Source organism: Natator depressus, chromosome 8 (assembly GCF_965152275.1).
Source record: "Natator depressus isolate rNatDep1 chromosome 8, rNatDep2.hap1, whole genome shotgun sequence".
Classification (NCBI taxonomy): Eukaryota; Metazoa; Chordata; order Testudines; family Cheloniidae; genus Natator; species Natator depressus.
Window position 1 is genome coordinate 53,426,830 of NC_134241.1, and position 23,783 is coordinate 53,450,612.

The 23,783-nt window shown below is 49.5% G+C and overlaps 2 protein-coding genes across 2 annotated transcripts in view; one reads left to right on the forward strand and one right to left on the reverse strand.

The window, feature by feature from the left end:
- The window catches only part of RGSL1 (regulator of G protein signaling like 1), a 33,557-nt gene extending 30,829 nt beyond the window's left edge, over positions 1 to 2,728 (forward strand). Inside the window, 3 exon segments of the mRNA XM_074962023.1 lie at positions 1,116 to 1,211; positions 1,543 to 1,606; positions 2,692 to 2,728. Coding sequence (XP_074818124.1) covers positions 1,116 to 1,211; positions 1,543 to 1,606; positions 2,692 to 2,728 — 197 coding nt within the window.
- LOC141992241 (2-5A-dependent ribonuclease-like) lies at positions 1 to 22,655 on the reverse strand. The gene is given in 11 exon segments (XM_074961082.1): positions 1 to 301; positions 684 to 777; positions 1,321 to 2,999; positions 8,545 to 8,642; positions 9,049 to 9,164; positions 13,923 to 14,055; positions 14,227 to 14,438; positions 17,245 to 17,336; positions 17,756 to 17,826; positions 17,828 to 19,434; positions 22,424 to 22,655. Coding segments are annotated over 8 exon segments (2,145 nt in total). The 5' UTR covers positions 19,237 to 19,434; positions 22,424 to 22,655; the 3' UTR covers positions 1 to 301; positions 684 to 777; positions 1,321 to 2,985.
- Between the last annotated feature and the right edge of the window lie 1,128 nt (positions 22,656 to 23,783).

A 23,783-nucleotide genomic window follows, 5' to 3' on the forward strand; every position in this document is an offset into this window, starting at 1 on the left:
TATTTCTGGGATTACAATCACTGCGGAGAAGTGCCTGAGCAGAGCAATGCATCACAGCATGTACATATTTTAAATTCATTTCTCTTCCCAACCCCACTCCCCTGGGGTGCCTCTCTTTCTAGGATATTCCCAAGGAAGAGACTTGAGTTTTTCTTCCACCTGGCCACATGGTGTCACTGTTGCTCCACTTGTGCCTTATTTTGTCATCAGCAGAGGACTGGGCAGCTTCCGGTACTCAAAGTGATGTCTCACCTGGGATTGTAGCCTTTGAGGATGTGGTGAAGGACCTTCTTTAGGAAAGCTTGAAAAAAATATATAATTCAGAACTTCAAATCTCTCATTCAGGGAGGGAGAAATTCAAATGACATCTGCCACATGAAGATGAAGATAGTGCTTCATCCTACAATTTGTAGAGTAAACATGCAGTTCTTGTACATACACCAGCTGGCTGGCTCCATGTATATATCGGACTATGGATGTGGCTGGGCATGTGTGGCAATGTGTTAAACCGTGTGGCTGTGTGTAAAGCTGTATGTCTTTGTGGCTCCATGTACCACCTTCCTCTTTCCCTCTCCATTCACACAACCAAACAAACCACCTTGAACAACATCCGACTAAACACAAGGCCCCACATTCTGTCCTTCAAGACTTGTACCATGCATGCGACAGTCAGTAGCTCCTACCTCTGTTGATCACCACTGCTGCAGCAGAACCTAGGGCAGGAGGTGGTTCCCTCTGTTATTCATTCGTCCTCTCATCTTGTTTCATTGTCTGTGCCTGATGTTCAAAGAGAACAGGCTACAACAACAGCAAATGAGATGCTTGTTGGATTACCCTGAGCCGCTTCCTTCCCCCTCTTGCCCAAGGATACGTGTCTATGTCACAACCCAGTCATTTAATATGGGATAGGGAGGGGGATGCAATCTCTCTCTCCAGTCCCCCCTCAACCCTGTCTGCCAATCCAGATGAAAGGAGCCGAAGAGACCTGCGAATCTGTGTGGGAGCAGCTGGGTGATAGAGCAGAGGAAGGGGGAATCTGTTGGACATGCATTAGAGGAGGATCCCAATGCTGGAGAAGTTACTGTGGTGTATTGTTTTGCCTCCTCTTTCAATAGAGGACCATCCAATCATTAGGTTCACGCTGCTCAAGGGGATCCAGCTGCTGCTACCTCAGCCTCGGGAGGAAGTGGATTCTTCTACAGAGCAAAAGTGTAAGTAACTTTGCCCCTGAGGCTCTCTGACCTGGGAACCGAGTGCCAAGTGATGAGGAAGGAGCCTGGGAAATCAGACTCTCCTGTCTCTAGTTATTCCTGTGCCCACCTGCGTAAATGCTGCCAGGCCACCTTGGGAAGCATCATGTCCCCCTGCTGATCTCTTTACCCCGAGGAGAAGTTAGGAATGCTCTTTCTCTTGAGTTCACCGTCCTATCTGCCCAGGAAAAAAGATGCTTAGATGTTAGAATGCTGCTGGTTGCTTTTGTGGAGGGGGCCTGCAGGGTGATTTTCAATACATGACGGAAAGTTCTCTTGGATTTTGTCTCAGCATCGTCTGGAAGCCTCAACTGGAAAAAGCCCCCATCTGGCATCTGCGTGACCCAACAGATCGGGTAGGTAATGACTGGGAAACCTCATCTCCTTCCATCCAGACCCGGTGTGAGTGCCCAGCATGAGATGGGAATCACTCGCTTCCCAAGCTGAGTACAAGTTGTGTGGGCAGTACCAGCTCCCTGTCCCCCCAGCCTACCCCAGGCACAATTAAGAGTGGGGAAAGTAACCCCAGCTGAAGATGACTACAGAATAAGGGGGTAACTTACTTTATGCCCCTCTCTGCCCCTGCACAGATGGTACAGAACGAGCATTAGATTAGATTATTTGATGTGGTTTTCGGTACCTAACGTTTGTCTAACGGTGCCCACCACAGCATCCATCTAATTCATCAATGTGGGGAACAGAAGGGGATTGTTAGAATAATCTTGCAATTGAAGCACTGGACTGGGAATCAGGGGATCCTGCTTCTGTTCCTGGCTCTGCCACAGACTCTCAGTGAATTAACTACTCTCTCTGCGCCTCATTTTGCCATCTGTAAAGTGGGGATAACAACACTTCCCTCCCTCAGGCACTGTGAGACTAAATCCTTGGAAGGTACTCTGATCCTGCAGCGATGGGAGCATAGAGGGACTCCGATAGACTGTATACTCTCCAGTGCTTTGTCCAGTTCTGTTCCAAACGGTCCAACGGAGAGAGTTTGGGAGATTATACCCAGTCCAAGAGATCTCGCCATTGGGATAGCTTCCCTGATAGTCAGGCTTTTCATTTCACTGCTTCTGGTTAAGAGCCCTTGGACCATTCTGAACTCTAACTCCAGAGGATAAAGTAGAAAGTAGGACTAAGTCTAGATAGAGTTGGGGTGGGCTGACAAATAATATGTATGGACACATGCTCATGGACCAAGGACCAGGGCCAGGAGGGAGTGGTGGGACATGTTGAAACTTGTTCTGCTTTTGAGGAAATGACTGTATCTATGACAACATTTGTGTCATAGAAACCAAAACTCACTAGGGGTGGATGGGATTGTTGGCTTCTCAGCTTTGTTGCAATTCCAGTGCATTTGTATAGTACAGGGTGGGTGCCCTCCTGTCCCCCACCCATCTTGGATTGGCACTGCCTGACGTTCTTGCTCTTTTTCCTTCAGGCAACAGCTTCAAGATGCTTCTAAAAAGCCATCCTAATCCATCCCCGCTTTCACTGTTTGAGTGAGAGCAACTGTCCCTCTCCACCCGGAGGCTGGCTCTGAAGACATGGCAGTGCTGCAGGTCAGGACTGAGGTGCACTAGCAGGGCCGTGGTGGGAGGTCTGGACTAGAATATCAGGGGTTGTGACAGTTCAGGCATTAGGTGCTTTGGCAGACCTCTGGGTTGCACAACACCTGTCCTCATAGTCCTTGGCTGTGGACAATGATGGCATCTTCCGCCTTCAATAATGTTCTTTAATCACTGGCCCCTTCCCCCATAAACAAATAAGTGGAAACAAAAAAAAGAAAGAAAGAAAGAAAGAAAGGTCAGCGGGAGGTAGGTAGCTAGGCCTAGGCACTAGGATGGCAGGGCCTGCTCACCCCTCCACTTGGGGGACAATAGCAGAGAGCAGCCAGCCAGAAACTCCAGCCGGCGGGGCAAGCTCAGCCAAAGCAGGGACCTCTAGACATCGCAGTCAAAACTGTAGCTGGTTCTGACTTGCTCTGCCCTGCCCTGACTGGCTGGCTGTTTGCTCAAACCCTCCCTCTCCCTCCTCACAGTATCTTCACCTCACCTTCAGTCCACACCTGCCCCTCTTAGCCTTTCCTCCCCTGCCCTGTCCCCTTCACCTCCCTTTCCATTTGGCTGATCCCCTAACTAAGTAAAGCCACTCCTCACCCCGGCCTAAAATAGTTGTGGAATGAACATGACGTTTGCTGCCATCCTGCTGATCACTCTGCTTGTGTGTTAGACCCCTTCCCGCAGTCTGGGGCTGTCTAGTCTATTTAGACAATATTGTCTCATTGTTTCCTTGTACCTCCCTGTCTGTCCGTCTCCACCTGTTGTCTCATCTTGAGATTCTAAGCTCTTTGGGGCCGGGGCTGTCTTTTTGTTCTGTGTTTGTCCAGCTCCTAGAGCCGTGGTCCATGACTGGGGCTAGTAGGCACTTCCGTAACACCAATAAATAATAATTAATAGGTTTGCTGCTTGGGTGTATTGATTCCCCGGGTGCAATGCTCTTGTCTCAGTTCTCAGAGGGAGTTGTTCCAACAACTCACACAAAGTAAGCGGGCCCCCTCTGTGCCTTTGAAGCAACATTGCAGGAAGATCTGGTCTCTCTGTAAGACCTTGTCTACCCTGGGGATATGCCCGTTACAGCCACCAGTGGCTAGCCACCAAGGTAGCTGCGCCAGTGCAAACCCCTAGTGCGGGCAGGCAAAAGCTCTACAAGCTACAATTTGCGCTGGGAGAGCTTGTGACTCCTTGAAGCCTGGGCAAGCTGCATCGTTGCTAACCTAACTGCAGTTTAAAGCCTCTTTGCCTGCCTACACTAGTGCAGCTACTGCGCTGGCCAAAATCCCCAGTGTAAACAAGGCCTAAGGGAGCTGTATCCGTCCCCCCACTATCCTTCTCGCTTGTTAATTTCCCAGAGGTCATTGCAGCATTTGATGTAAAGTGTTTTTCCCCTCCACAGAGACAGCGGGAAGCCTAGTGCTCCGAAGTTATTAGCGGACGCTGCAATGGGAAAAAAGTTCTGAGTTTCAAGAAACATGCACATGCACAGAGAGACTTTCTGCTCAGATGCTAACAAGTGCAGAGAATAAAAGGTTCCGTTTGCTTGATGTGTTCCTAGTACCCTTCTGTCTTCCTCTAAATAAAACTAGCAGAGCAACCTCCACAATGAATTCCTGACCCTTCAGACTCTGAACACACCATATGAGCCTCTGAATCCATCTCCTGTTCTCACTCTCATCCCCTCTTTGGAGATGCTAGAGAACTTCTGGCCCTGGGGCATTTACACCCTGTTAGCATAGACCAGACAACTGTCCACCCCACCTCCCCCCCCCGCCCCTCGTGAAGGTGGCAGTGGGAGGGAGGGGGAGGAGCAGAGACCTTGGCTCCCAGCCGCTCCCAGAAGCGGCCGGCAATGCCTCTGCAGCCCCTGGGGGGGGCCAAGGGGGTCTCTGCATGCTGCCCCCACCCCAAGTGCTGACTCCGCAGCTCCCAGGAGCCAGCAAACAGAGCTGTAAACAGGGGAGTTTCAGTGGGAGTTCTGTTGGATGAGAAGGTATTTGTATTTGGTTTTGTATTTGTATTATTTGTACGTGTAGAGGCTTCTAGGGGCTTTGCGCTGGGAGAGAAGCTGAGCCCTGATTAGGGGGCGGGGCTTCTCTGACTAGGGGTCCTATAAAGATAGCCAGCCAGTCAGGCAGCGGCACAGGAGCCAGCAAACAGAGCTGTAAAGAGGGGAGTTTGAGAGGGAGTTTGTCCTGTGGTGCATGTTTGGGGTTTGTTTTTGCTGTGGGTGGTGGTGTTTTGGTGTGGTTTGTGTTTCCCAGATTAACAGGATTTAGGTGGGAAGACTATGACAGATACAGAGGCAGCAGTGGGAGTGACTCATGTCATGGAAGACACAATGAAGATGGCTGGATGTGGAAGCTGCGGTATGTACATGATCCTGGAGGGGGTACCTGGTAAGAGTTTTGTCTGCATGAAATGCCGTCTGATAGAGCTGATGGAGGAAAAGATCTGAGGATTGGAGATGCAGGTGGAGACTCTGGTTGAGTTTAGAGGGGGGTTCGAGTGGATTATGGAGCAAAGACATGAGGTGGCTGAAGGGAAAAGCTCAGACTTGCAGATGGAAGCAGAACTGAAGAATTCCGAGGGGAGACTGCTGGGTGAGGAAAGTGGACAGTGGAAGCATGTGACTATATATAAGAGAACCAGGCAGAGGAAAAGACGGGCTAGTGAAGGAGAAATAGAGCTCAAGAATAGGTTTGCAGAGTTGGAAAATGAAGAAGGGGCTCAGCAGGTGGTCACTGAAGGTGGAAGGGCAAGGAAGAAGAGAAGAGCAGCTAGTCCTATAGGAAAAGGGGAAGAGTCAATGGAGACTACACCAAATATGAGCCCCAGGAGAATACAGGATGTGTTGAAAAGGATTTCAAGGGAGAATAGGAATGCAAAGAACTTGCAGCCAGAGGGAACAGGGGATAGACCGGAGAATAGTACCGTCACCAGGAAAAGGCAGGTCTACGTGATCGGGAACTCCTTACTGAGAAGAATAGACAGGCCTGTAACCAGAGCTGATCCAGATAATAGAAAGGTGTGCTGTCTTCCAGGTGCTAAGATACGGGATGTAGACCTGAGGTTTAAAAGGATCCTAAAGGGAGTGGGAAAGAATCCAGTAATTATCCTTCATGTGGGAACAAATGATACTGGTAGATTCTCACTGGAACGTATCAACGGAGACTATGCCAGGCTGGGGAAGACACTTAAGGAAATTGAGGCTCAGGTGATCTTCAGTGGGATTCTGCCTGTTCCTAGAGAAGGGCAACAAAGGTATGACAAGATTATGACTATCTACAGATGGCTCAGGCAGTGGTGCTATAAGGAGGGCTTTGGGATGTATGGCCACTGGGAGGCATTCATGGACAGAGGACAGTTCTCTCGGGATGGACTTCATCTGAATAGGGAAGGAAATAGACTTCTAGGATGGAGGCTGGCACAACTGATTAAGAGAGCTTTAAACTAGGAATTTGGGGGAGATGGTTGGGAGATGTCCAGGTAATCTCCCCGCCGGATTTTAGCATTGAGAGGGAAGAAAACAAAGTAAGAAAGGATACAGTCGTGGGTAGGAGAATGGACATAAGGAGGAAGGGCAGTGTGGATACCAGTCTAATAGGTCATACTGGCTGTAGAATGACCGTGCCTAATCGGGTAAAGAATATAAGCGAGACCAAACAGCAAAAATTAAGATATCTGTACACCAATGCGAGGAGGATGTCACCACAGGATGACTATGAGCCGCCAATGTGATATGGCCGTGAAAAAAGCTAATGCGGTCTTGGGATGCATCAGGCGAGGTATTTCCAGTAGAGACAAGGAGGTATTAGTACTGTTATACAAGGCACTGGTGAGACCTCACCTGGAATACTGTGTGCAGTTCTGGTCTCCCATGTTTAAGAAGGATGAATTTAAACTGGAACACATACAGAGAAGGGCTACTAGGATGATCCGAGGAACGGAAAACCTGTCTTATGAAGGGAGACTCAAAGAGCTTGGCTTGTTTAGCCTAACCAAAAGAAGGTTGAGGGGACGATATGATTGCTCTCTATAAATATATCAGAGGGATAAATATCGGAGAGGGAGAGGAATTATTTAAGCTCAGTACCAATATGGACACAAGAATAAATGGATATAAACTGGCCATCGGGAAGTTTAGACTTGAAATTAGACGAAGGTTTCTAACCATCAGAGGAGTGAAGTTTTGGAATAGCCTTCCAAGGGAAGCAGTGGGGGCAAAAGACCTATCTGGCTTCAAGATTAAACTCGATAAGTTTATGGAGGAGATGGTATGATGGGATAACATGATTTTGGCAATTAATTGATCTTTAACTATTCATGGTAAATAGGCCCAATGGCCTGTGATGGGATGTTAGATGGGGTGGGATCTGAGTTACTACAGAGAATTCTTTCCTAGGTATCTGGCTGGTGAATCTGGCCCACATGCTCAGGGTTCAGCTGATTGCCATATTTGGGGTCGGGAAGGAATTTTCCTCCAGGGCAGATTGGAAGAGGCCCTGGGGGTTTTTCGCCTTCCTCCGTAGTATGGGGCATGGGTCACTTGCTGGAGGGTTCTCTGCCCCTTGAAGTCTTTAAACCATGATTTGAGGATTTCAATAGCTCAGACATAGGTGAGAGGTTTATCGCAGGAGTGGGTGGGTTAGATTCTGTCACCTGCATAGTGCAGGAGGTCAGACTAGATGATCATAATAGTCCCTTCTAACCTTAATATCTATGAATCAATGGGAGCTGCGGGGGCGGTGTCTGCAGGCAGGGGCAGCGTGCGGAGACCCCCTGTCCCGCCCTCGCTTAGGAGCCATTGCCAGAGAGATGTGCCAGGTGGGAGCCGCCTGAGGTAAGTGCTGCACCCATCACTCCCTCCCACACCCCAACCCCCTGCCCCAGCCGAGAGCCAGCACTCAAACTCCCTCCGAAAGCCCGTACCCCCTCCCGCACCCAAACTCCTTCCCAGAGCCCGCACCCCCTCCTGCACCCAAACTCCTTCCCGTACCGCTCACCCCCTCCCACAACCAAACTCCCTCCAAGAGCCCACACCCCCTCCCGGACCCCAACCCCCTGCCCCAGCCTAGTGAAAGTGGAGTGAGGGTGGGGTGAGAGCGAGCAAGGGAGGAAAGGGGGGATGGAGTGAGTGGGGGCGGGGCCTCAGAGAAGGGGTGGGGCAAGGGCTGAGCATGGGGGGTTGGGGGTCCCTGAAAATTTTTAAATCAAAATGGGGATCCTTGGGTTGCTAAAGTTTGAGAACCACTGGCTTAGATCTTTGTTGTAAACAGACCTCACACAGGAGTGAACAACAAGTTCCCAACACCCCATGGCCTGGCTACATGAGGGTTGCTCTATAGCGAGGCCAGGATAGCTTGCTCATGTCGCCCCGGCCTCTGTGGGGCAGGTGTAACCAACTAGTTCTATGCCTGATCTGCAGAGGATAAGAGTCTGTTACAACCCTAGCTAGAGAACTTTAGCTCAAGCTGTAGCAGCCCATGCATTTAGCTCTGAAGGTCCGCAGTTCAGCCTCCCAAGTTGTTTGAGGGGAGTGCACCTAGAACTGTGAAGAGAGAAGATATGATGCAGGAAATCGAGAGCTTTCATAAAGATATATCAGCCTTGGGGTCAATGAAGGCCTTCTCTCCATTCTGATTAACACTGGCAGAGCATGCTTGTGAAAATAAACTGATTAATTTGAGTTCCCAAACTGGAGATATTTACCAAATAGATAATTAAATCCCACCAACCTCTGTCTACACGGCGCAAATGCTTATAGACATAAAATGTCAGATCTGGAAACCGGTCAACAAAATACTGTGATGGGTTCTGGATTATTTTCTTGAACCTAGAATAGAAAACGGATGATTTTACGTGGGGCATCCCAATTCATTGAGAAGTATCAAAGAAGTAGGTTTTCCCACTTTTTGCTTCTGCCAGTGAAGTTTCACCAGCCTTGAGAGAATTTCCTGAAAACCAACTAAGGTTCATGGTCTCCCTGCTTTGCGTCTGTGGCTTCTTCCATTCTCACCCTAGTTCTCATGCCCTGGAATTTTTAAAAAAAAAATCACTTCATGGGGGGAAAAGCATTTGGCCACTAGTTTTCAAAATCTGGTTGCAAAATGCACTTAAAGTTGTTTTTTGTTTCTTTATAATGCTGGAAGTGAGAAAAGGATCTGCTCCACCCTAAGTCCCCTCGCAGACCCCCCAAAACTATCTTCATCTGGGACATCAATCCCGATACGACCACTTACCATGATGGGTTTGCACCATAGTGCGCCCCCACATTTCTGATTAACCTCAACAGGTCAGTGACAGTATCTTTATAGGAGCGTCTCTTTTTCATGTCTTTCAGGACATCTTGATCAATCTGAAAAACGACCCATAAGAGATCGGTCACTCCATGAGGTTCCCATACCACATAAAATAGATTCATAGATATTTAGGTCAGAAGGGACCATTATGATCATCTAGTCTGACCTCCTGCACAACGCAGGCCACAGAATTTCACCCACCACTCCTGCAAAAAACCTCACACCTATATCTGTGCTATTGAAGTCCTCAAATCGTAGTTTAAAGACTTCAAGGAGCAGAGAATCCTCCAGCAAGTGATCAGTGCCCCATGCTACAGAGGAAGGCGAAAAACCTCCAGGGCCTCTTCCAATCTGCCCTGGAGGAAAATTCCTTCCCGACCCCAAATATGGCGATCAGCTAAACCCTGAGCATATGGGCAAGATTCATCAGCCAGATACCCAGGAAAGAATTTTCTGTAGTAACTCAGATCCCACCCCATCTAATATCCCATCACAGGCCATTGGGCCTATTTACCATGAATATTTAATTACCAAAACCATGTTATCCCATCATACCATCTCCTCCATAAACTTATCGAGTTTAATCTTGAAGCCAGATAGATCTTTTGCCCCCACTGCTTCCCTTGGAAGGCTATTCCAAAACTTTACTCCTCTGATGGTTAGAAACCTTCATCTAATTTCTAGTCTAAATTTCCTGGTGGCCAGTTTATATCCAGTTTATATACTCTGCTCCTTCTCCCTCCTTCTTGTCCCCTGGCTACTGCGATCTCCCACACTGGAAACGTAGTCACTATCCCATTATTTCTTACATTTTCAACAGAATTGACCACACCTATTTTATAGCTACAGCGATAGTTAAGGCTGCATAATTGTTTCCATTGTAACCCCCTACTGTCAGTCACTCAGAGCTCTCCAAAACTTTTCACGTCTCAGGCTGAAATTTTCCAGGTTCAGTGTCTGTCTGGGGATGAATTGGGCTGTTTTTGTTTTCACAGAGTATGAGCTAAAACAGTCCCGCTGTTAAGAACATGTAAAAAAAAAAAAAAAAATTAAGAACCTTCCCTATTATAAACAAAACCACCATCCAACCTTGTAACCCCTGAGAGCCAAAAGGACTAGATCAAAGAAAGTTGAAATTTAGCTGGGAGAAAATAGACCTATGCAAAGAGAAATACCTCTGTGACTTGTGGTTTTGTTTCTGCAGAGTTTGCAGAGTCTTGAAACCACAGTTTGTACACGCACAGTGCTTTGTACACATACAGGGTTTTTTAGCCACTCTTAGCAGAGTTCTAAATGCAGGCATGCAGCACTACATGTGTGCTTGGCTAGCCTACATGCACTGTGAGCATGCACAGCTATATTATGCATTGAGGCCCCAATATCTGTACAGAGACTCACTGAAGTGTCATGGGGGCTATCCAGACCGAGCAACTTACACAAAGGCCTCAGTGAGTGTACATTTACTGCACACCAAAAGTGTTCGTTCCAACAGGCAGGGCTCCACAGAACCTTTTGCATTACTGACTAAGGTGCACAGTCACTGCACACTTGATATAGAGAATTCTGGTGGGTCCAAACCGTTCTAAGTTCTGGAATTTTTTTCCCTTTGAAGCCATAGGAATACCATTAAAAGTCAGGAAGTGCCACAGTGAAGACTGTATATGCAACCTTAACTACCCTTATACCAGGGGTCAGCAACCTTTCAGAAGTGGTGTGCCGAGTCTTCATTTATTCACTTTAATTTAAGGTTTCGCGTGCCAGTAATACATGTTAACGTTTTTTAGAAGGTCTCTCGCTATAAGTCTATATATTATATAACTAAACTATTGTTGTATGTAAAGTAAACAAGGTTTTCAAAATGTTTAAGAAGCTTCATTTAAAATTAAATTAAAATGCTGATCTTACACCGCCGGCCCACTCAGCCCGCTGCCAGCCTGGGGTTCCGTTCACCTAGACCAGCAGCTGGCTGAGTGGGGCCTGTGGCTGGGACCCTGGCTGGCAAGGGGCCCGGCAGCCAGAACCCCAGACCGGCAGTGGGCTGAGCGGCTCAGCCTGCTGCCACTCAGCCCGCTGCCGGTCTGGGGTTCCATCCACCGGCTCCTGCCAGCCAGGGTCCCGGCTGCCGACCCAGCTCAGCCTGCTGCCGGTCTGGGATCCCGGCCCTGCCCACATAGAGTGGGTACCTACCTTCTCCCTGGTTCTAGCCCATTCTCTTCCTCTCTCTTTCTGCACTGAGCTGAGGGTGGGAGTGCACTGAGCACAGGCCTGGGGGTGAAGAAGCAGGCTATGGGTTGGGGTGTAGGGTCTGGCCAGGAGCTAGAATGAGGGAGGGGGCTCAGGGTTTGGGTGTGGAGTGCTTACCTGGGCAGCTCCCATTTGGTGCAAGGGGTGCAGGTTGGAATGTGTGGGGGGTGCAGGAGCTCCCATTTGGTGCTCAAGGTGGGGGTGGGAGTGTGGGGGGTGCAAGAATCAGGGCATGGGGTGTGGGGGGGCTGGGTATGTGTGGGGGGTGCAGGAGTCAGAGCATTGGGTGTGGGGGGTACTGGAGTCAGGGCTGGGGTCGTGGGGGGGTGCAGGTGTCAGGGCAGGAGCCTGGGGTATGAGGGGGGTGCAGGGATCAGGGCCGAGGGCTGGGTATGTGTGAGGGGGGTGCAGGGGTCAGGGCCGAGGGCTGGAAGTGTGTAGGGTTCAGGGCCGAGGGCTGAGGTGGGGGGGGCAGGGGTCAAGGCAGAGGGCTGGGGGTGTGGGCTAGGGTCGTGGGGGTGCTCCCAGCCCCCTGCCCAGAGCAGCTCACGGCAGGGGGCTGGAGGGGATATGCCTTGATTCCACCCCCCCCTTCCTCAAGGCCCCGTCCCCACCTCTTCCCCAGAGCAGCGCGTGCGCGGCTCCACTTCTCCCCGAGGGCCATCAGCTGATCGGCGGCAGGGAGGGAAAGGAGGAGGGGCAGGAACCCAGCACACTGGGGGAAGAGGCGGGGGAGGAGGAACCTTGCCTGCCCTGCAGCAGCAGCTGGCAGGACCAAGCTTCTTCATCCTGCCCCCCCCCCCCCCGGGGCTGGGGGGCGCAGAGAAGAGCTGGCCGGGGCAGGCAGGATTTTTAATGGCACGCTGCTGCCTGCCGGGGTCCCAGCCGCCAGCCCTGGTCAGCCCGTTGCCGGCCTGGGTTCGGCAGCCGGCTGAGCGGGGCCGGCGGCTAGGACCCGGCAGGCAGCAGCGTGCCATTAAAAATCGGCTCGTGTGCCATCTTTGGCACGCGTGCCAGAGGTTGCCGACCCCTGCCTTATACATAATGCATAGTATTCAGGACCAAATTCATGTAACAGATTTCAGAATTTGGCTCAGAGACTCTAATTACGTTACATACTATTTCTCAAATAATACAACACAACATAGTTTTCCCCCCCTAGAACCTTGAAAGGTGCATCTTGTAAGGTGTGCAGTGAGGGCTTGATCCCTGACACCTATGGAAAGGCTTCCATTGACATCAATGGGCATTGGATCAGGCCCTGTGAAGCCCATTCACTACATATCTTCAGGCATACACAAGGGGGCAGAGTTAGAGGAATGACAGTTTTATGGTTAAAGCACAGGACTGGGACTCAGGAGATCTGGCTCTGGATTCAAGTTTCCAGCAGACTCCCTGTGTGACAGACTCCCTCTGACTCTCTCTGTGCCTCCATTCTCCATTTGTAAAATAAAAATTATACTTTCTTTCTCCCACCTTCTCTCTCTTGTCTATTTAGATTGTGAGTTCCTGAGGGCAGGGATTATCTCTCACTAGATATTCATGCAGCACCTAACGTGATGAGGCCTTGATCTTGGTACAGGCTGCTAGGTACTACTTTAATACAAAAATAAATAATAATTACCATTACATGTGTAACTTTAATTTTGTCATTTCCTAATATCTGAGTGCTTAAGTGTGCAACCTGCATGACAGTATGTGGGGGAAGGGATTTGGAATGAAAAAATGGCAAAAAAATATACTTGAAAAGGTACAAAACTGATGAAGTTTTCAGATATTTAAAATATGAAATGGCAATATAGGAAAAACACAATGCATTTTCCTAAGAAGAAAATATCTAAAGTGTATTTTAAATATCAAATGTCTATTAGCAATTTGGCAAACCAGTTCAGATTCCATTTGGTACAGGAATCCACTGATAATGAAGTTATTTAGTATCAGTGCACTGGAAGAATATGTATATTGGATGATGCCTTGGTTATGTGTCAATTTCATTCTGCCAAATCCCTTGGTTGGCCATTAGCTGCTTTTGATCACTAAATCAAGTAGGTTTTGGCAAGAGGTCCTCCATTTCACTTTGCAATGGACAGGCTTATTAATAAACAGCATTTATGGATTCCTTCAGCCTTGCCACCAGCAACAGGTATCCTTGTCTTTGAAGACACGGTGGACACAGAACATGAGCAAACTGAGAAAAGGTTGAATACAGGCAGTAGTCCAACCAACCATCAAGCAGAAAGGACTATGATGACACTACCAAAAACAGAGAAAAGGAAATTAGTCTTGATCCACAGTGAGGAATCTGGGCTGAGACATCTGTGGCCCACATACAGAAAACCTTTGGGCCTAGAGGTCTTCAAGGCCACTTTTCCTAGTACAAGCTGCCTATTGTTATTTATTTTAGGATTTAAATGCCAGCAGTGTGCTGGGTGCTGTATAAAACACTAACTGACAAGGTCCTAGCCCTGGAACATTTGCACTATACAACAAAGATAGAGAGAATACAAGACACAGCAGGAAGCCTATTTGGAGGATTATTCTTAATATATAATTAGCTGATTAAAGCTTACCTTCTTAGTCCACTGGTAGAAGTGCTTCTCAGTTGTTGCCTTATTGCAATTCAAAGCTTTCACAATCTGGCTCTCAGAATTGCGTATTTCAATGTCTGGATGATTCCCAACATCCACAAGAAACTCAAACCTGCTGTGGAATTGAAAGAGAGGAAGGGATGGCCTTCAAGAATGTGTACCTGCTAAGGTGAGTCAGGGTCTTCCTGGCACATTTATTATCCCAGAGCTGGGAGGTTATGGCAGGAGCATTGCAGCTATTGTATCTATTGTTTGAGATCCTAGAACTATTGTTAATGACACTTACTTCTCATAGGTCCAGAAAAATGGATGGTGGATCAAGTCTCCTAACTGAACTGAGTTTCCTCCATGGGGGGAGACCAAACTTCTTATGAGATCTTCAATCTCCATGTGACCCTGCAAATCCGTTGGACATCTTGCAGCCACATCCTCTCCATCAGGTCCATCAAAAGGGACCTCACCCCTTGTTACAACATATAGGACCAACCTTCCGAGTGCCTGAGCAGGAGAACAAGCATCAGAATATTTCACTTCCAGAGCCAAAACCTCCAGCAGACAGAGCATATAGGGTTTGATCCTGCTCTCCTTGAGTTCAGAAGAAGCAGTACTGAGCTCATAATCCGCATAGATTCAGTTATATGTTCATCCTATGGGCCAAATTCTCTTTGTTCTGCTATTCTCAAGAAACAGCAGGTACAGGGTCTTTACCAAAAATAGGTATATGAATTGATAATATCTCCCACTTACAGTATCCCTTCAAAGAAGCTGTTTTGATACTGAAATCAAGGTTGTTGGGCTTTTTAAAAAAATGCTGCATGTAAAATAATGGAATCCATGGATCAAGGTTAAGGTTGTTGTGTTGTAATGAAATATACATTTCTTTAGACTAAGAAAGAATAACGTGCTTATGTTTATTGCATGGGTGTAAGGTGTTATGATGTTTTAACTATTCACTTCCTTGCTGTTAAAGGTTTGGGTTTTGTAAATGATGTGGTAGTTAAATAAATTGTTGATACTTAGCAACCTTCACTGTTTTTTTCTGTTTGGGAGTTGGATGAACAATTGAACCAGTGGATGAACTGCTTTGCCTCTGGTATATTCTCATAGGCCTAAATCCTGCAAAGGTTAACACGTGTGCTTAATTTCACACACCGTGAGTGATGCCACTGAAGTCAAGTGGATGGTGGCCTAAGGCCTATTTTATGTATCTGTTACTCTCCCTTTATTGTGCATGTAATATAAGGAAATGACTTGTCCTTCAACAGTTTTATTTATCTTTTCTCAATGAGTAGGTTGCAACCCCAGGGAGTCCTGAAAGGTAACCAGGGGTGTCATGAGGCATTGAAATTTTTAATTAGAATCTAAAGCAAAGAAAATCTCACTCCCCCACTCCCAATTCACCTTACCCTTCAAAATCAAGTATTCTCTGTCAACCTCTCAAAACACACACACAAATTTATATAAGCGTAGCATTATCATCGATACTTTTTTATCCTTACATTTACTATAAAAGTAACGAGGTTGCAACATTTTTTTAACTTTCCATAGGAAGTTGTCAACCTGAAAAGGTGGAGAAACATTGATCTACACTTAAAGAAACTAAAAATTAACTTAGCTATAGCTTTGCAGCCAATTTTTGTCTGTTTCATTTGAAGTGAACACTAATAAATACATTACAGCAGTCAGCCCAGTTGCAGCTTAGAACATGCTGGCCATTTCAACCAGAATAGCAGAGATCCTCTTGTCAGATTAGTGCACATTGTAAACAGCAACTTGCAATAGCTCAGAGGAAAAAGTCTTCAATGTTCACCTCTTGTAATACCCAAAGGCCTTGCTTCTGATGGGGAAAAATATCCTTTTCTATTAAAAATTCCATTTTCCTAGGAGCTATGTCAACTTCTTGTGATCTACGGCAAGAAGCTGACCAGCTCCTGGTCAAATTGCCCATATGCTGCAGTGTGCTGTAGGTGTCACGGCCACTGTATTTTTATATCAAGTTTAAAATAAACTGAAAACAAAATACATAGAAAAGACTATGGGCCAGATTGTCTCCATCTGTGTGAAAAGCAAAGGGATGGAACTTTGCGTTGTAAGATTTTCATATACATTGTTCCACTGATGGAGTTACGTTTCATCTCCTACCCCCACAGGGAAAAGCAACTTTCTACCAATAGATCTGGCACTTGGCAGCCCCCTTCCTCCGAAGCTCCTTGCCTGCATGGCTCCAATGGACTGGTATAGCAATAAAAACAATATAGGTATAAAAGAATGAAAAAAAAAAATCACAAGACATAGATCTAGCCAGGGAGAGCTGGCTCTGTCTAAAGAATAGATTGCAGTGCCACAACATGGCTGCAACCCTTTGATTTCTTGGCTGTTTCTGACACATCATTGTATTAGCATGTTGAAATTAAAGGATCAAGAAGGTCCCTTATCAGAAGTGACGGAACAATCCATTATTTCTATCACATGCACCTGCAATTTGTATTTTTTTTTTTTAGAAGCATTGGAAGGTTCAAGAAATCAAGCCATCTGATTGGCTGATGCCAAATTGATTTCCTGTCAACAATACTCTGACCTTCTGCATTGTCTATTTCTATGTATGATTCTGCAGAGACCAATAACTATATTGTTAGGTTGGGGGCTGTGTTAACCACTGCCATTTCTTCTGTATAAATGTAAGAAATAATCGAGCTCCTTTATGGAATAGATAGCTGAAACAATAGAGACCACCACTCAAAACACCAGTCATGCAGATCAGGTCAGAAACTGAGCTACATGGGAAGAGAGGTTTTGAAGTGTATTGTTTGTTGGAGTAGGACTTGTGGTGGGGGGCAGAAACCCACAGAAGCAGACAGAGAAGGCAGCCAAGGCACAGCCAAAGATGCGCTTACAGCCTGACGCTGACAAAAGCTAAGAGACAGCACTTTTGGGTTGAGTGCTGGCTGGGCAAAAGGCTTGGGACTGTGAGCAAAGAAACTGTCGCCAGCTGTTTGATTTCTTTTGTGTTCAGGAAAACTGGACTTTATGTGCATTCTTTGTAAATAAGCAGGCGTGCATCAAAGAAATACCTGGCTCCATAATTTATTTCTTTTCCTAACAGAATCAACTCACAAGACCCCAAATGTTAGCTAATCACTTGGCTCAAAAGGCATAACCACATGTTATTTTTGTATGAGCAGAGCAGGCTAAGATCTCTCCCCCCAGGAAATTAAAAAAAAGAAAGAGACTAGGAAAAAAACAGAAAAGAAAGGGCAGAAAGTTGAAAAACTGTAAACACAATATTGGTATTAAGGAAAAGTACCTCCAAGTCTTCTTTGATTATAAGTTCCCTTTGACCTTCAGCAAAACTGCTACTCTTATCAAAATCTGCAAGGAGAACTTTATCATCCGCATCTAGCAAAGCAAAATAATTTGTTAATAGTAAATGAACAGTTCCTGTGCGGTGTTCCACCTTTCTATTGTGTGGCTGAATTAACCCTTTGTTCCCCAGAGCAGGGTTACTCAGAGGGATGCCCTGATCCCTCCAAATAGTGGTAAAGCTGCTGAACTGCAGGCTTTGTTGCCACTGCGATCAGGTTTCCTTCCCCCTTGTCTGTCTGTCTGTCTGGGATACACACAATATCCTTGTCTTTCACACATATACGTACTACAACATCCTTGTACACATGCATAATATCATCCTTGTTGTGAAAACACACACACACACACACTGCAAGTCATGGGTTTGAATCTTCTCTAATACCCTGCTTTCTAGAATTTCTCTCCCAGCCAGGCTGCAGGATTAAATGGAACTGAATGTAAAACACACAAACCTATCAAAATGTTACGTGGGTGCAGATCCCCATGGCCTAATTCCAAAGAGTGCAGATCTCTCACTGCTTCCAAGTGTCTTGAGGATGTCATGATTATTCACTCCCTGTGCAGATTTGCTCAGATGATCCTCAAGGTTGCTCTCACAGAGGGAGAGGCAGAAGAGCTGGCAGTTGCCATGAGTCTCAGTCCCATGAAGTTTTACCATATGCCTGTTTCTATGGCAGTGACTGACACACATGGATTCTTGTTTAGCCTTATCACTGCCAAGAAGGAATCTCTTCACAGCCACCTCTTTCCCTGCATGGAACCCCAGGTAGATGCCTCCTTCAGAGGTGCTCTCAATGCGGTAATACTCATCAAATATGATGTTGAGTTTTCCAATCTGAGGGGAATTTATACTGTGAAGACGCCGTAGTTGCTCTCCCCAGCGTTTGCTGGTGGGTGCCCACTCTTTAGGAGGCTGACTATTAGTAACCGTGGCACCGTATTTGAGCAGCAACACCACCATTTCATTGTTGTAGTTCTCTTTGGCCGCAAAAACGTCACTACCATCTGCCCTAGCTCCGTTCTCACATAACAGCTTGGCTATTTCCTCATGGTTGTTTTCCACAGCTACCTTCAGCGCTGTTTTGCCATCATTGCCCATGGCGTTAATGTCAACTTTGCTTGTCTTCAGTAACAATTCCACCAAATCCTGACTTTGCCTCTCTGCTGCCAGGATGAGTGAAGTCTTCCCATTTTCATCTCTTCCAGTAACATCAGCACCACAGTCCAGCAGAAAGGAGACGATCGGTTCTATATTCTTGTTTTGTCTAAGTATGGTGTTCCTCTTCTGAGGCAGCCGTAACGCGTGGATCAAAGCGTTCCTGCCAAAGTTATCACAGGCATGCACGCTGGCTCTCATCTCTTTCACGAGGGTTTTCACAGCTGAGAGGTGGCCTTTCCTGGCAGCATCCATCAGGGCTGTTTCCCTGCCTTTGTACATTTGTCTTTGTTGTGTACTGACCATCCGGCCCAAATTCACATCCCTCTCTTTCTCATCCGAGAAATTCTCAAACAAGAATTTCAAGGCCTTCTCCCTCCCATACCAAGCAGCCTCCATAAAGGTCGTGAAGCCGTTGTTATCCTTCTCGTTGATTTCTGACCCCTTAGAAAGAAAGAGCTCCAAAAGGTTCACATTCCCCACTATGCCTGCTATAATAAAGGGAGTGGCACCATTGTCCTTTCTGGCATGTGGATCAGCACCCTGCTCCAGCAGAAGGCTAACGATCTCCTCCTGATCAGCCTGTACAGCACTGTGCAGAGGTGTCCAACCACCTTCTACCTTGGAATTGACATCTGCACCTTCCTCCAACAGCTGCCGGACTGTCTTTACTGAACCTTTTTTGATAGCCTCATCTAACTGAGACGCTGTGGCTGCTGCTGTTCTATTTCCGCAGCCGTTTGGTGCCGCCGGCTGGCTGTTGTCTGTGGCCTCCATGAAGGATAAATCAGTAGCTGTGCCCTTTGCTCCTCTTTGTCCCTTTCATGAGCAGTTTTTAGAACAAAATTTTTTTTCCCATACAATCGAACTGGGAAGAAGGACGTGGATCTACATCTGCCTTTGATGAGAGCCACACACAACGCTTCACTGTGCAGTCCTGAAGATTCCCTCAGGAGTTTTTTTCAGCTATTTCACCTGGTTAACAGAAAAAGTAGCATCTCCTGTTAACTTAATCCCAGAGTTTACAGTTGCAATAAGTGTTCTTTACAGCCATCCCCACTCTACTCCCCTCCCCTGTACTCAAGACTTATAATTATAATGAATTCATGGGAATAGAGTGGAACTCATGTTTTCTAATCTAAGGGACTAAAATGAATACTATTAAACTCATTTTCTTAATCCAGGATTAGTGCCCAAATCCCAAGAGGTGAAAAACCTACTGTGCACTAAAATGCTGTATTAGGTAACCCCCTAAATGGATAGATCAATACATTCAGAGGGAGCATGGAGTTGTCCCTTGCTCTCGAGTGGGGAGGGAGGCCACTCCACCTCACTACAGGAAGACAACAAGTTTATAGGGGAAACTCCGGACCTCTGGGCAGGGCAGAGCCACAGCCAGTCTTTAGCCTGCAGTCGCCTGGCTGGGGCTGACAGCAAGGAACAGTCTGGGGGGGAGGAGGAGCTCTGGCCCTCTGGGTGGGGCAGAGCCACAAACAGTCCTTAGCCCAGCACCTTCTGGCCCAGGCAGACAGGAATTAACAGTCTACGAAGGAGCTCTGGGCAGCTGGGTGGCTAAATTCTTTGTAAACTGCACGGCCGCGCAGCGGCCTATTTAGCACCCTGCAGGTACTCAGGGAACCCAGCCCTGGCCCAGACCTGCAGCCATTCCCCTGGCCCCAACCATTCCCTGGACCTGCCACACACCCCAATCCCCTATCCCAGCCCTGAGCCCCTCATCCCTGCCCCCCCCCCAGAGCTCGCACCCCCAGCCGGAGCCCTCACACTCCTGCACCCCAACCCTCTGTCCCAGCCCTAAGCCCCCTCCCACACTCCGAACCCCTCGGCCCCACCCCCACCACATGAATTTTGTTATGTGCACCAATATGGAGGTGACGTGTCACGCATCACCTTCATATTGGTGCACATAAGAAAATTCATTCCACACTAGTGTGGAAAAAAAGTAGAGGGAACACTGCTGAGTGGGGCAGAGCAGGGAGCATGCTTGTGCCTAACCCTCTTGGCTAAGGCAGCCAGCAAACACAGTCTCTCAGGCAGGGGTAGTCAGTAGGCGGACCACAGTCCAAATCTGGACAGCCAGATGCTTTTCAGCGGACACAAGGGGCAGAGGTGACGTGTGGGCAGGACACACAGGGTCATATGTCCTCCCCCCCTCACATTTCTCCAGACACCTCTGGCAGCTGTGCTCTCAGTGTGTCACTGCAGCCTGGGGAGGGAGCAGGGTGGCTGGCTGAGCTCCTCCCTCTCCCCCCCCCCCACACCATGGAGCTGCTTCCTCTTCCCTGCAGCTGGAGTCCCAGCACTGCTGTCTACTTCACAGAACATCCAGACCAGCGTGCGTGGGGGGGGCACTCTCAGGCACAGAGATTGGAGTGGGGACAAGGCACGGGGCAACCCCTCAGCAGGAGAGGGGGTGGAACAGGGCATGGACCAGCCCCATGCGCAGTGTCCCCTTTTTCCTTTTGGAAATATAGTCACACTGCGGTGGGGATAGGGGGCACATGACCCTCCAGAACCTTTCATCTGTGCCCCCCCACCCCACTAGCCACAGCTACATGCTGCCTCTGCATGCAAGCTGAAGCTGAGCTGGGACTGGAGCCATGCGAATCCATGCTTGTGTTCTGAGTGGTCCCCGGCGTCGACACATCCCACCCCAGTCTCGTGCCCCCCACCCAGGAGCAGTTCCTGGAGCCTGCCCACCCACCCTGATCTCACACCCCTGAGCCAGCCCTGCCATAGGTGCCAACTCTGTGGGTGCTCCGGGGCTGGAGCACCCATGGGGGAAAAATGGTGGGGGGTGAGCACCCACCAGTAGCCCCCCTATCAGCACCTCCCCCTCCCCCAGCGCCTTCTGCCCACCGGCGGGTGCCTTGCCCTCCTTCCCAGCGCCTCCTGCGATCAGCTGTTCCGCAGCATACAGGAGGCTCTGGGAGGGAGGGGGAGGAGCAAGGATGCAGCAAATTAGGAGGAGGGGGCGGAACTGGATGGGAAGAGGCGGGGTGGGAGTGGAGCAGGGATGGGGACAGGAAGAGGCAGGGTGGGACTTTGGGGAAAGGGGTGGAGTGGGGGCAGGGCCTGAGGCAGAGCCAAGGGTCAAGCACCGCCCAGCACTTTGGGAAGTCGGCACCTGTGGTCCCCGCAGCACCCCCACCCTGGCCTCATGTGCTCTTCAGCCCACGCACCCAGCCCCAACCGGCCTCTTTCCCTCCACAGTCCGCCTCCAGTCACCTGCTTCTGCCACATCCTGGCCTCCTGCCATCTCCCCAGGGCTGCCATCTGGAGTCTCCTTGGTCCCTCCGACTACCCAGAGCCTCCTTCCTGCCCCTCTGCTATCCCAGCCCCGAAAGGGCCATCGCACTGCTGGCTGGATCATAATCCAACAGCTTCACCTCCTAACTACGAGCTCAAAGGTGCTCACGCATTCACACCCTGCTTTGCTGCCCAGATCCTTGCCCATACCCATTCCTCCATCCTCATTCTCCCCACCCCATCTCTGCTACTTGGCTCAATTGGGAGCACGGAGGAACATTGCAAGAGGGGCAAAGGGTAAGCAGCAACACCAGATGACTCCGGCCCCAGCCCCTTGAGTCCCATTTTCAGTTGAGGGAAATAAGGTCACCTAACTCTCCAGGCAGAGCGGGCGGGGAGCTGGCAAGCAATCGGGGAGCTTGTGGGGTTAACAGGACAGACCACAAGCAACACACAGGCCCAGGGGTGGCATTGGCAGCAGGGGGGTCCACCGGGTCCCAGGCAAGGGGGCTAACAGTGGTGGATGGGTGTGCCACTGGGTCAGTGGGGGTCCACCCACAACACGCTGACTCACTCTCTGGCAGCAGAACCGGATTGGAATCTGGTCCCCCTGGGCTACTTCCTACCACAGTCTGTGGCAGAAGTCTGGGTGTAGGGCCCCGTGGTCCAAACATCCTTATCTCCTCAGGGTACTTGCCCACTGGCAGCTCCTTGGGGTCCTTGTCTGCCTCCCCTAACTGCAAGGCATTGGTCCACTCAGGGGCTGGGCTGGGATCTTGCAAAGGCTCCCTAGAAGCCAGGTCCTCTCCCTCCCATGACTCAGCAGCAACCGAGCTCCAGGGCTCTCCTTTTCCGGGCTCTCCTGCAGAGCGGGAGGAGGGTGGAGTTGGCTCCGCCCACGCCTCCTCACTGCAGAGTGTTGCAGACATAGGAGTACACTGAACAGCAATGACTTTTGCCATTAGTGTAGGGCATGGGGAGCCCTCCCCTTTGAAACCTTTGCCCGAGGAGCCCTACCTCTGCAACCCTATCCCTATCTAGAGGGACCCTACCCTTTGTACCCTAGCACTAGCCTGGGGAGCCCTCCCCTCAGGAACCCTGACCCTATCCTGAGAAGCCCCAAAATCTGGGACCCTGACCTACCAGGGGCAGCGAGTTATATGGGCCCATGGTCCCGTGCTCCAGCAATATTCAAAGCACGGGGACCCAGCTCCACCAACGTTCAGGGCCGGGTCTGTCCCCCAGCCCCGCCCTGCCACCCCCACACGCCTCCCCCGAGCGTCCCTACCTGTGCCCTAGGCAGCGGACGGCTGCCCCCTGCAGCTCCCCCCTGCGCTCTGCCCTGCCGGCTCCCAGCATCAACTGCTGCTGCAGGGTCCTAGTGCCCCCCAAACACTAGTGCCAGGGCAGGCTGACCCAACCTGACCCTGACCCTGCCCTTCCGCCTCGGACAGACGGACTCTTCTCTTTTCCAGCGGGACCCTCCACCAGCAGTCACCGCTCCTGCCCCGTGCTGGGCAAGGGGCAGCCCCATCCCCCACCCCCAGCAAGGCTACAATGAGGGGCAGCAGCAGGGAAGAAGGCACACACATGATGGCAGTTCCACCCCACCCCACCAAAAGGGAGGCAAGGGGGCTTCCTGGACCTGAGAGGGGACCTAGGACTAAGTGCAGTGACAGTGGTGCAAGGTGCGTGTGCTGCCGGGGGGGGGGGCCCTCCCCCGGAGCTTGCTGCTGCCAGTAGGGAGAGGGCTGGGGGAAGTCATCTTCTCTGGCCCCAGCCGGGGGCAGCCTGCCTCCACCCCAAACTCCTCAGCCTCAGCCCTGCCCCACCCCAGAGCCCACACCCCCAGCCAGAGCCCTCACCCCTCCCTCTGCCCCAGCCCTGAGCCCCCCCTTGCACCCCTCATCCCCAGACTCACCCCAACCCACCTGAGCCCCCATCACCATAAACCCCTCATCCCCAGACCCAGCCCACACCCCAACCCTCTGCCTGAGCCCTTCCCACACCCAGGGGTGAAAGTAAAATACAGCTCTTACCAGTACCGGTCCCACTCT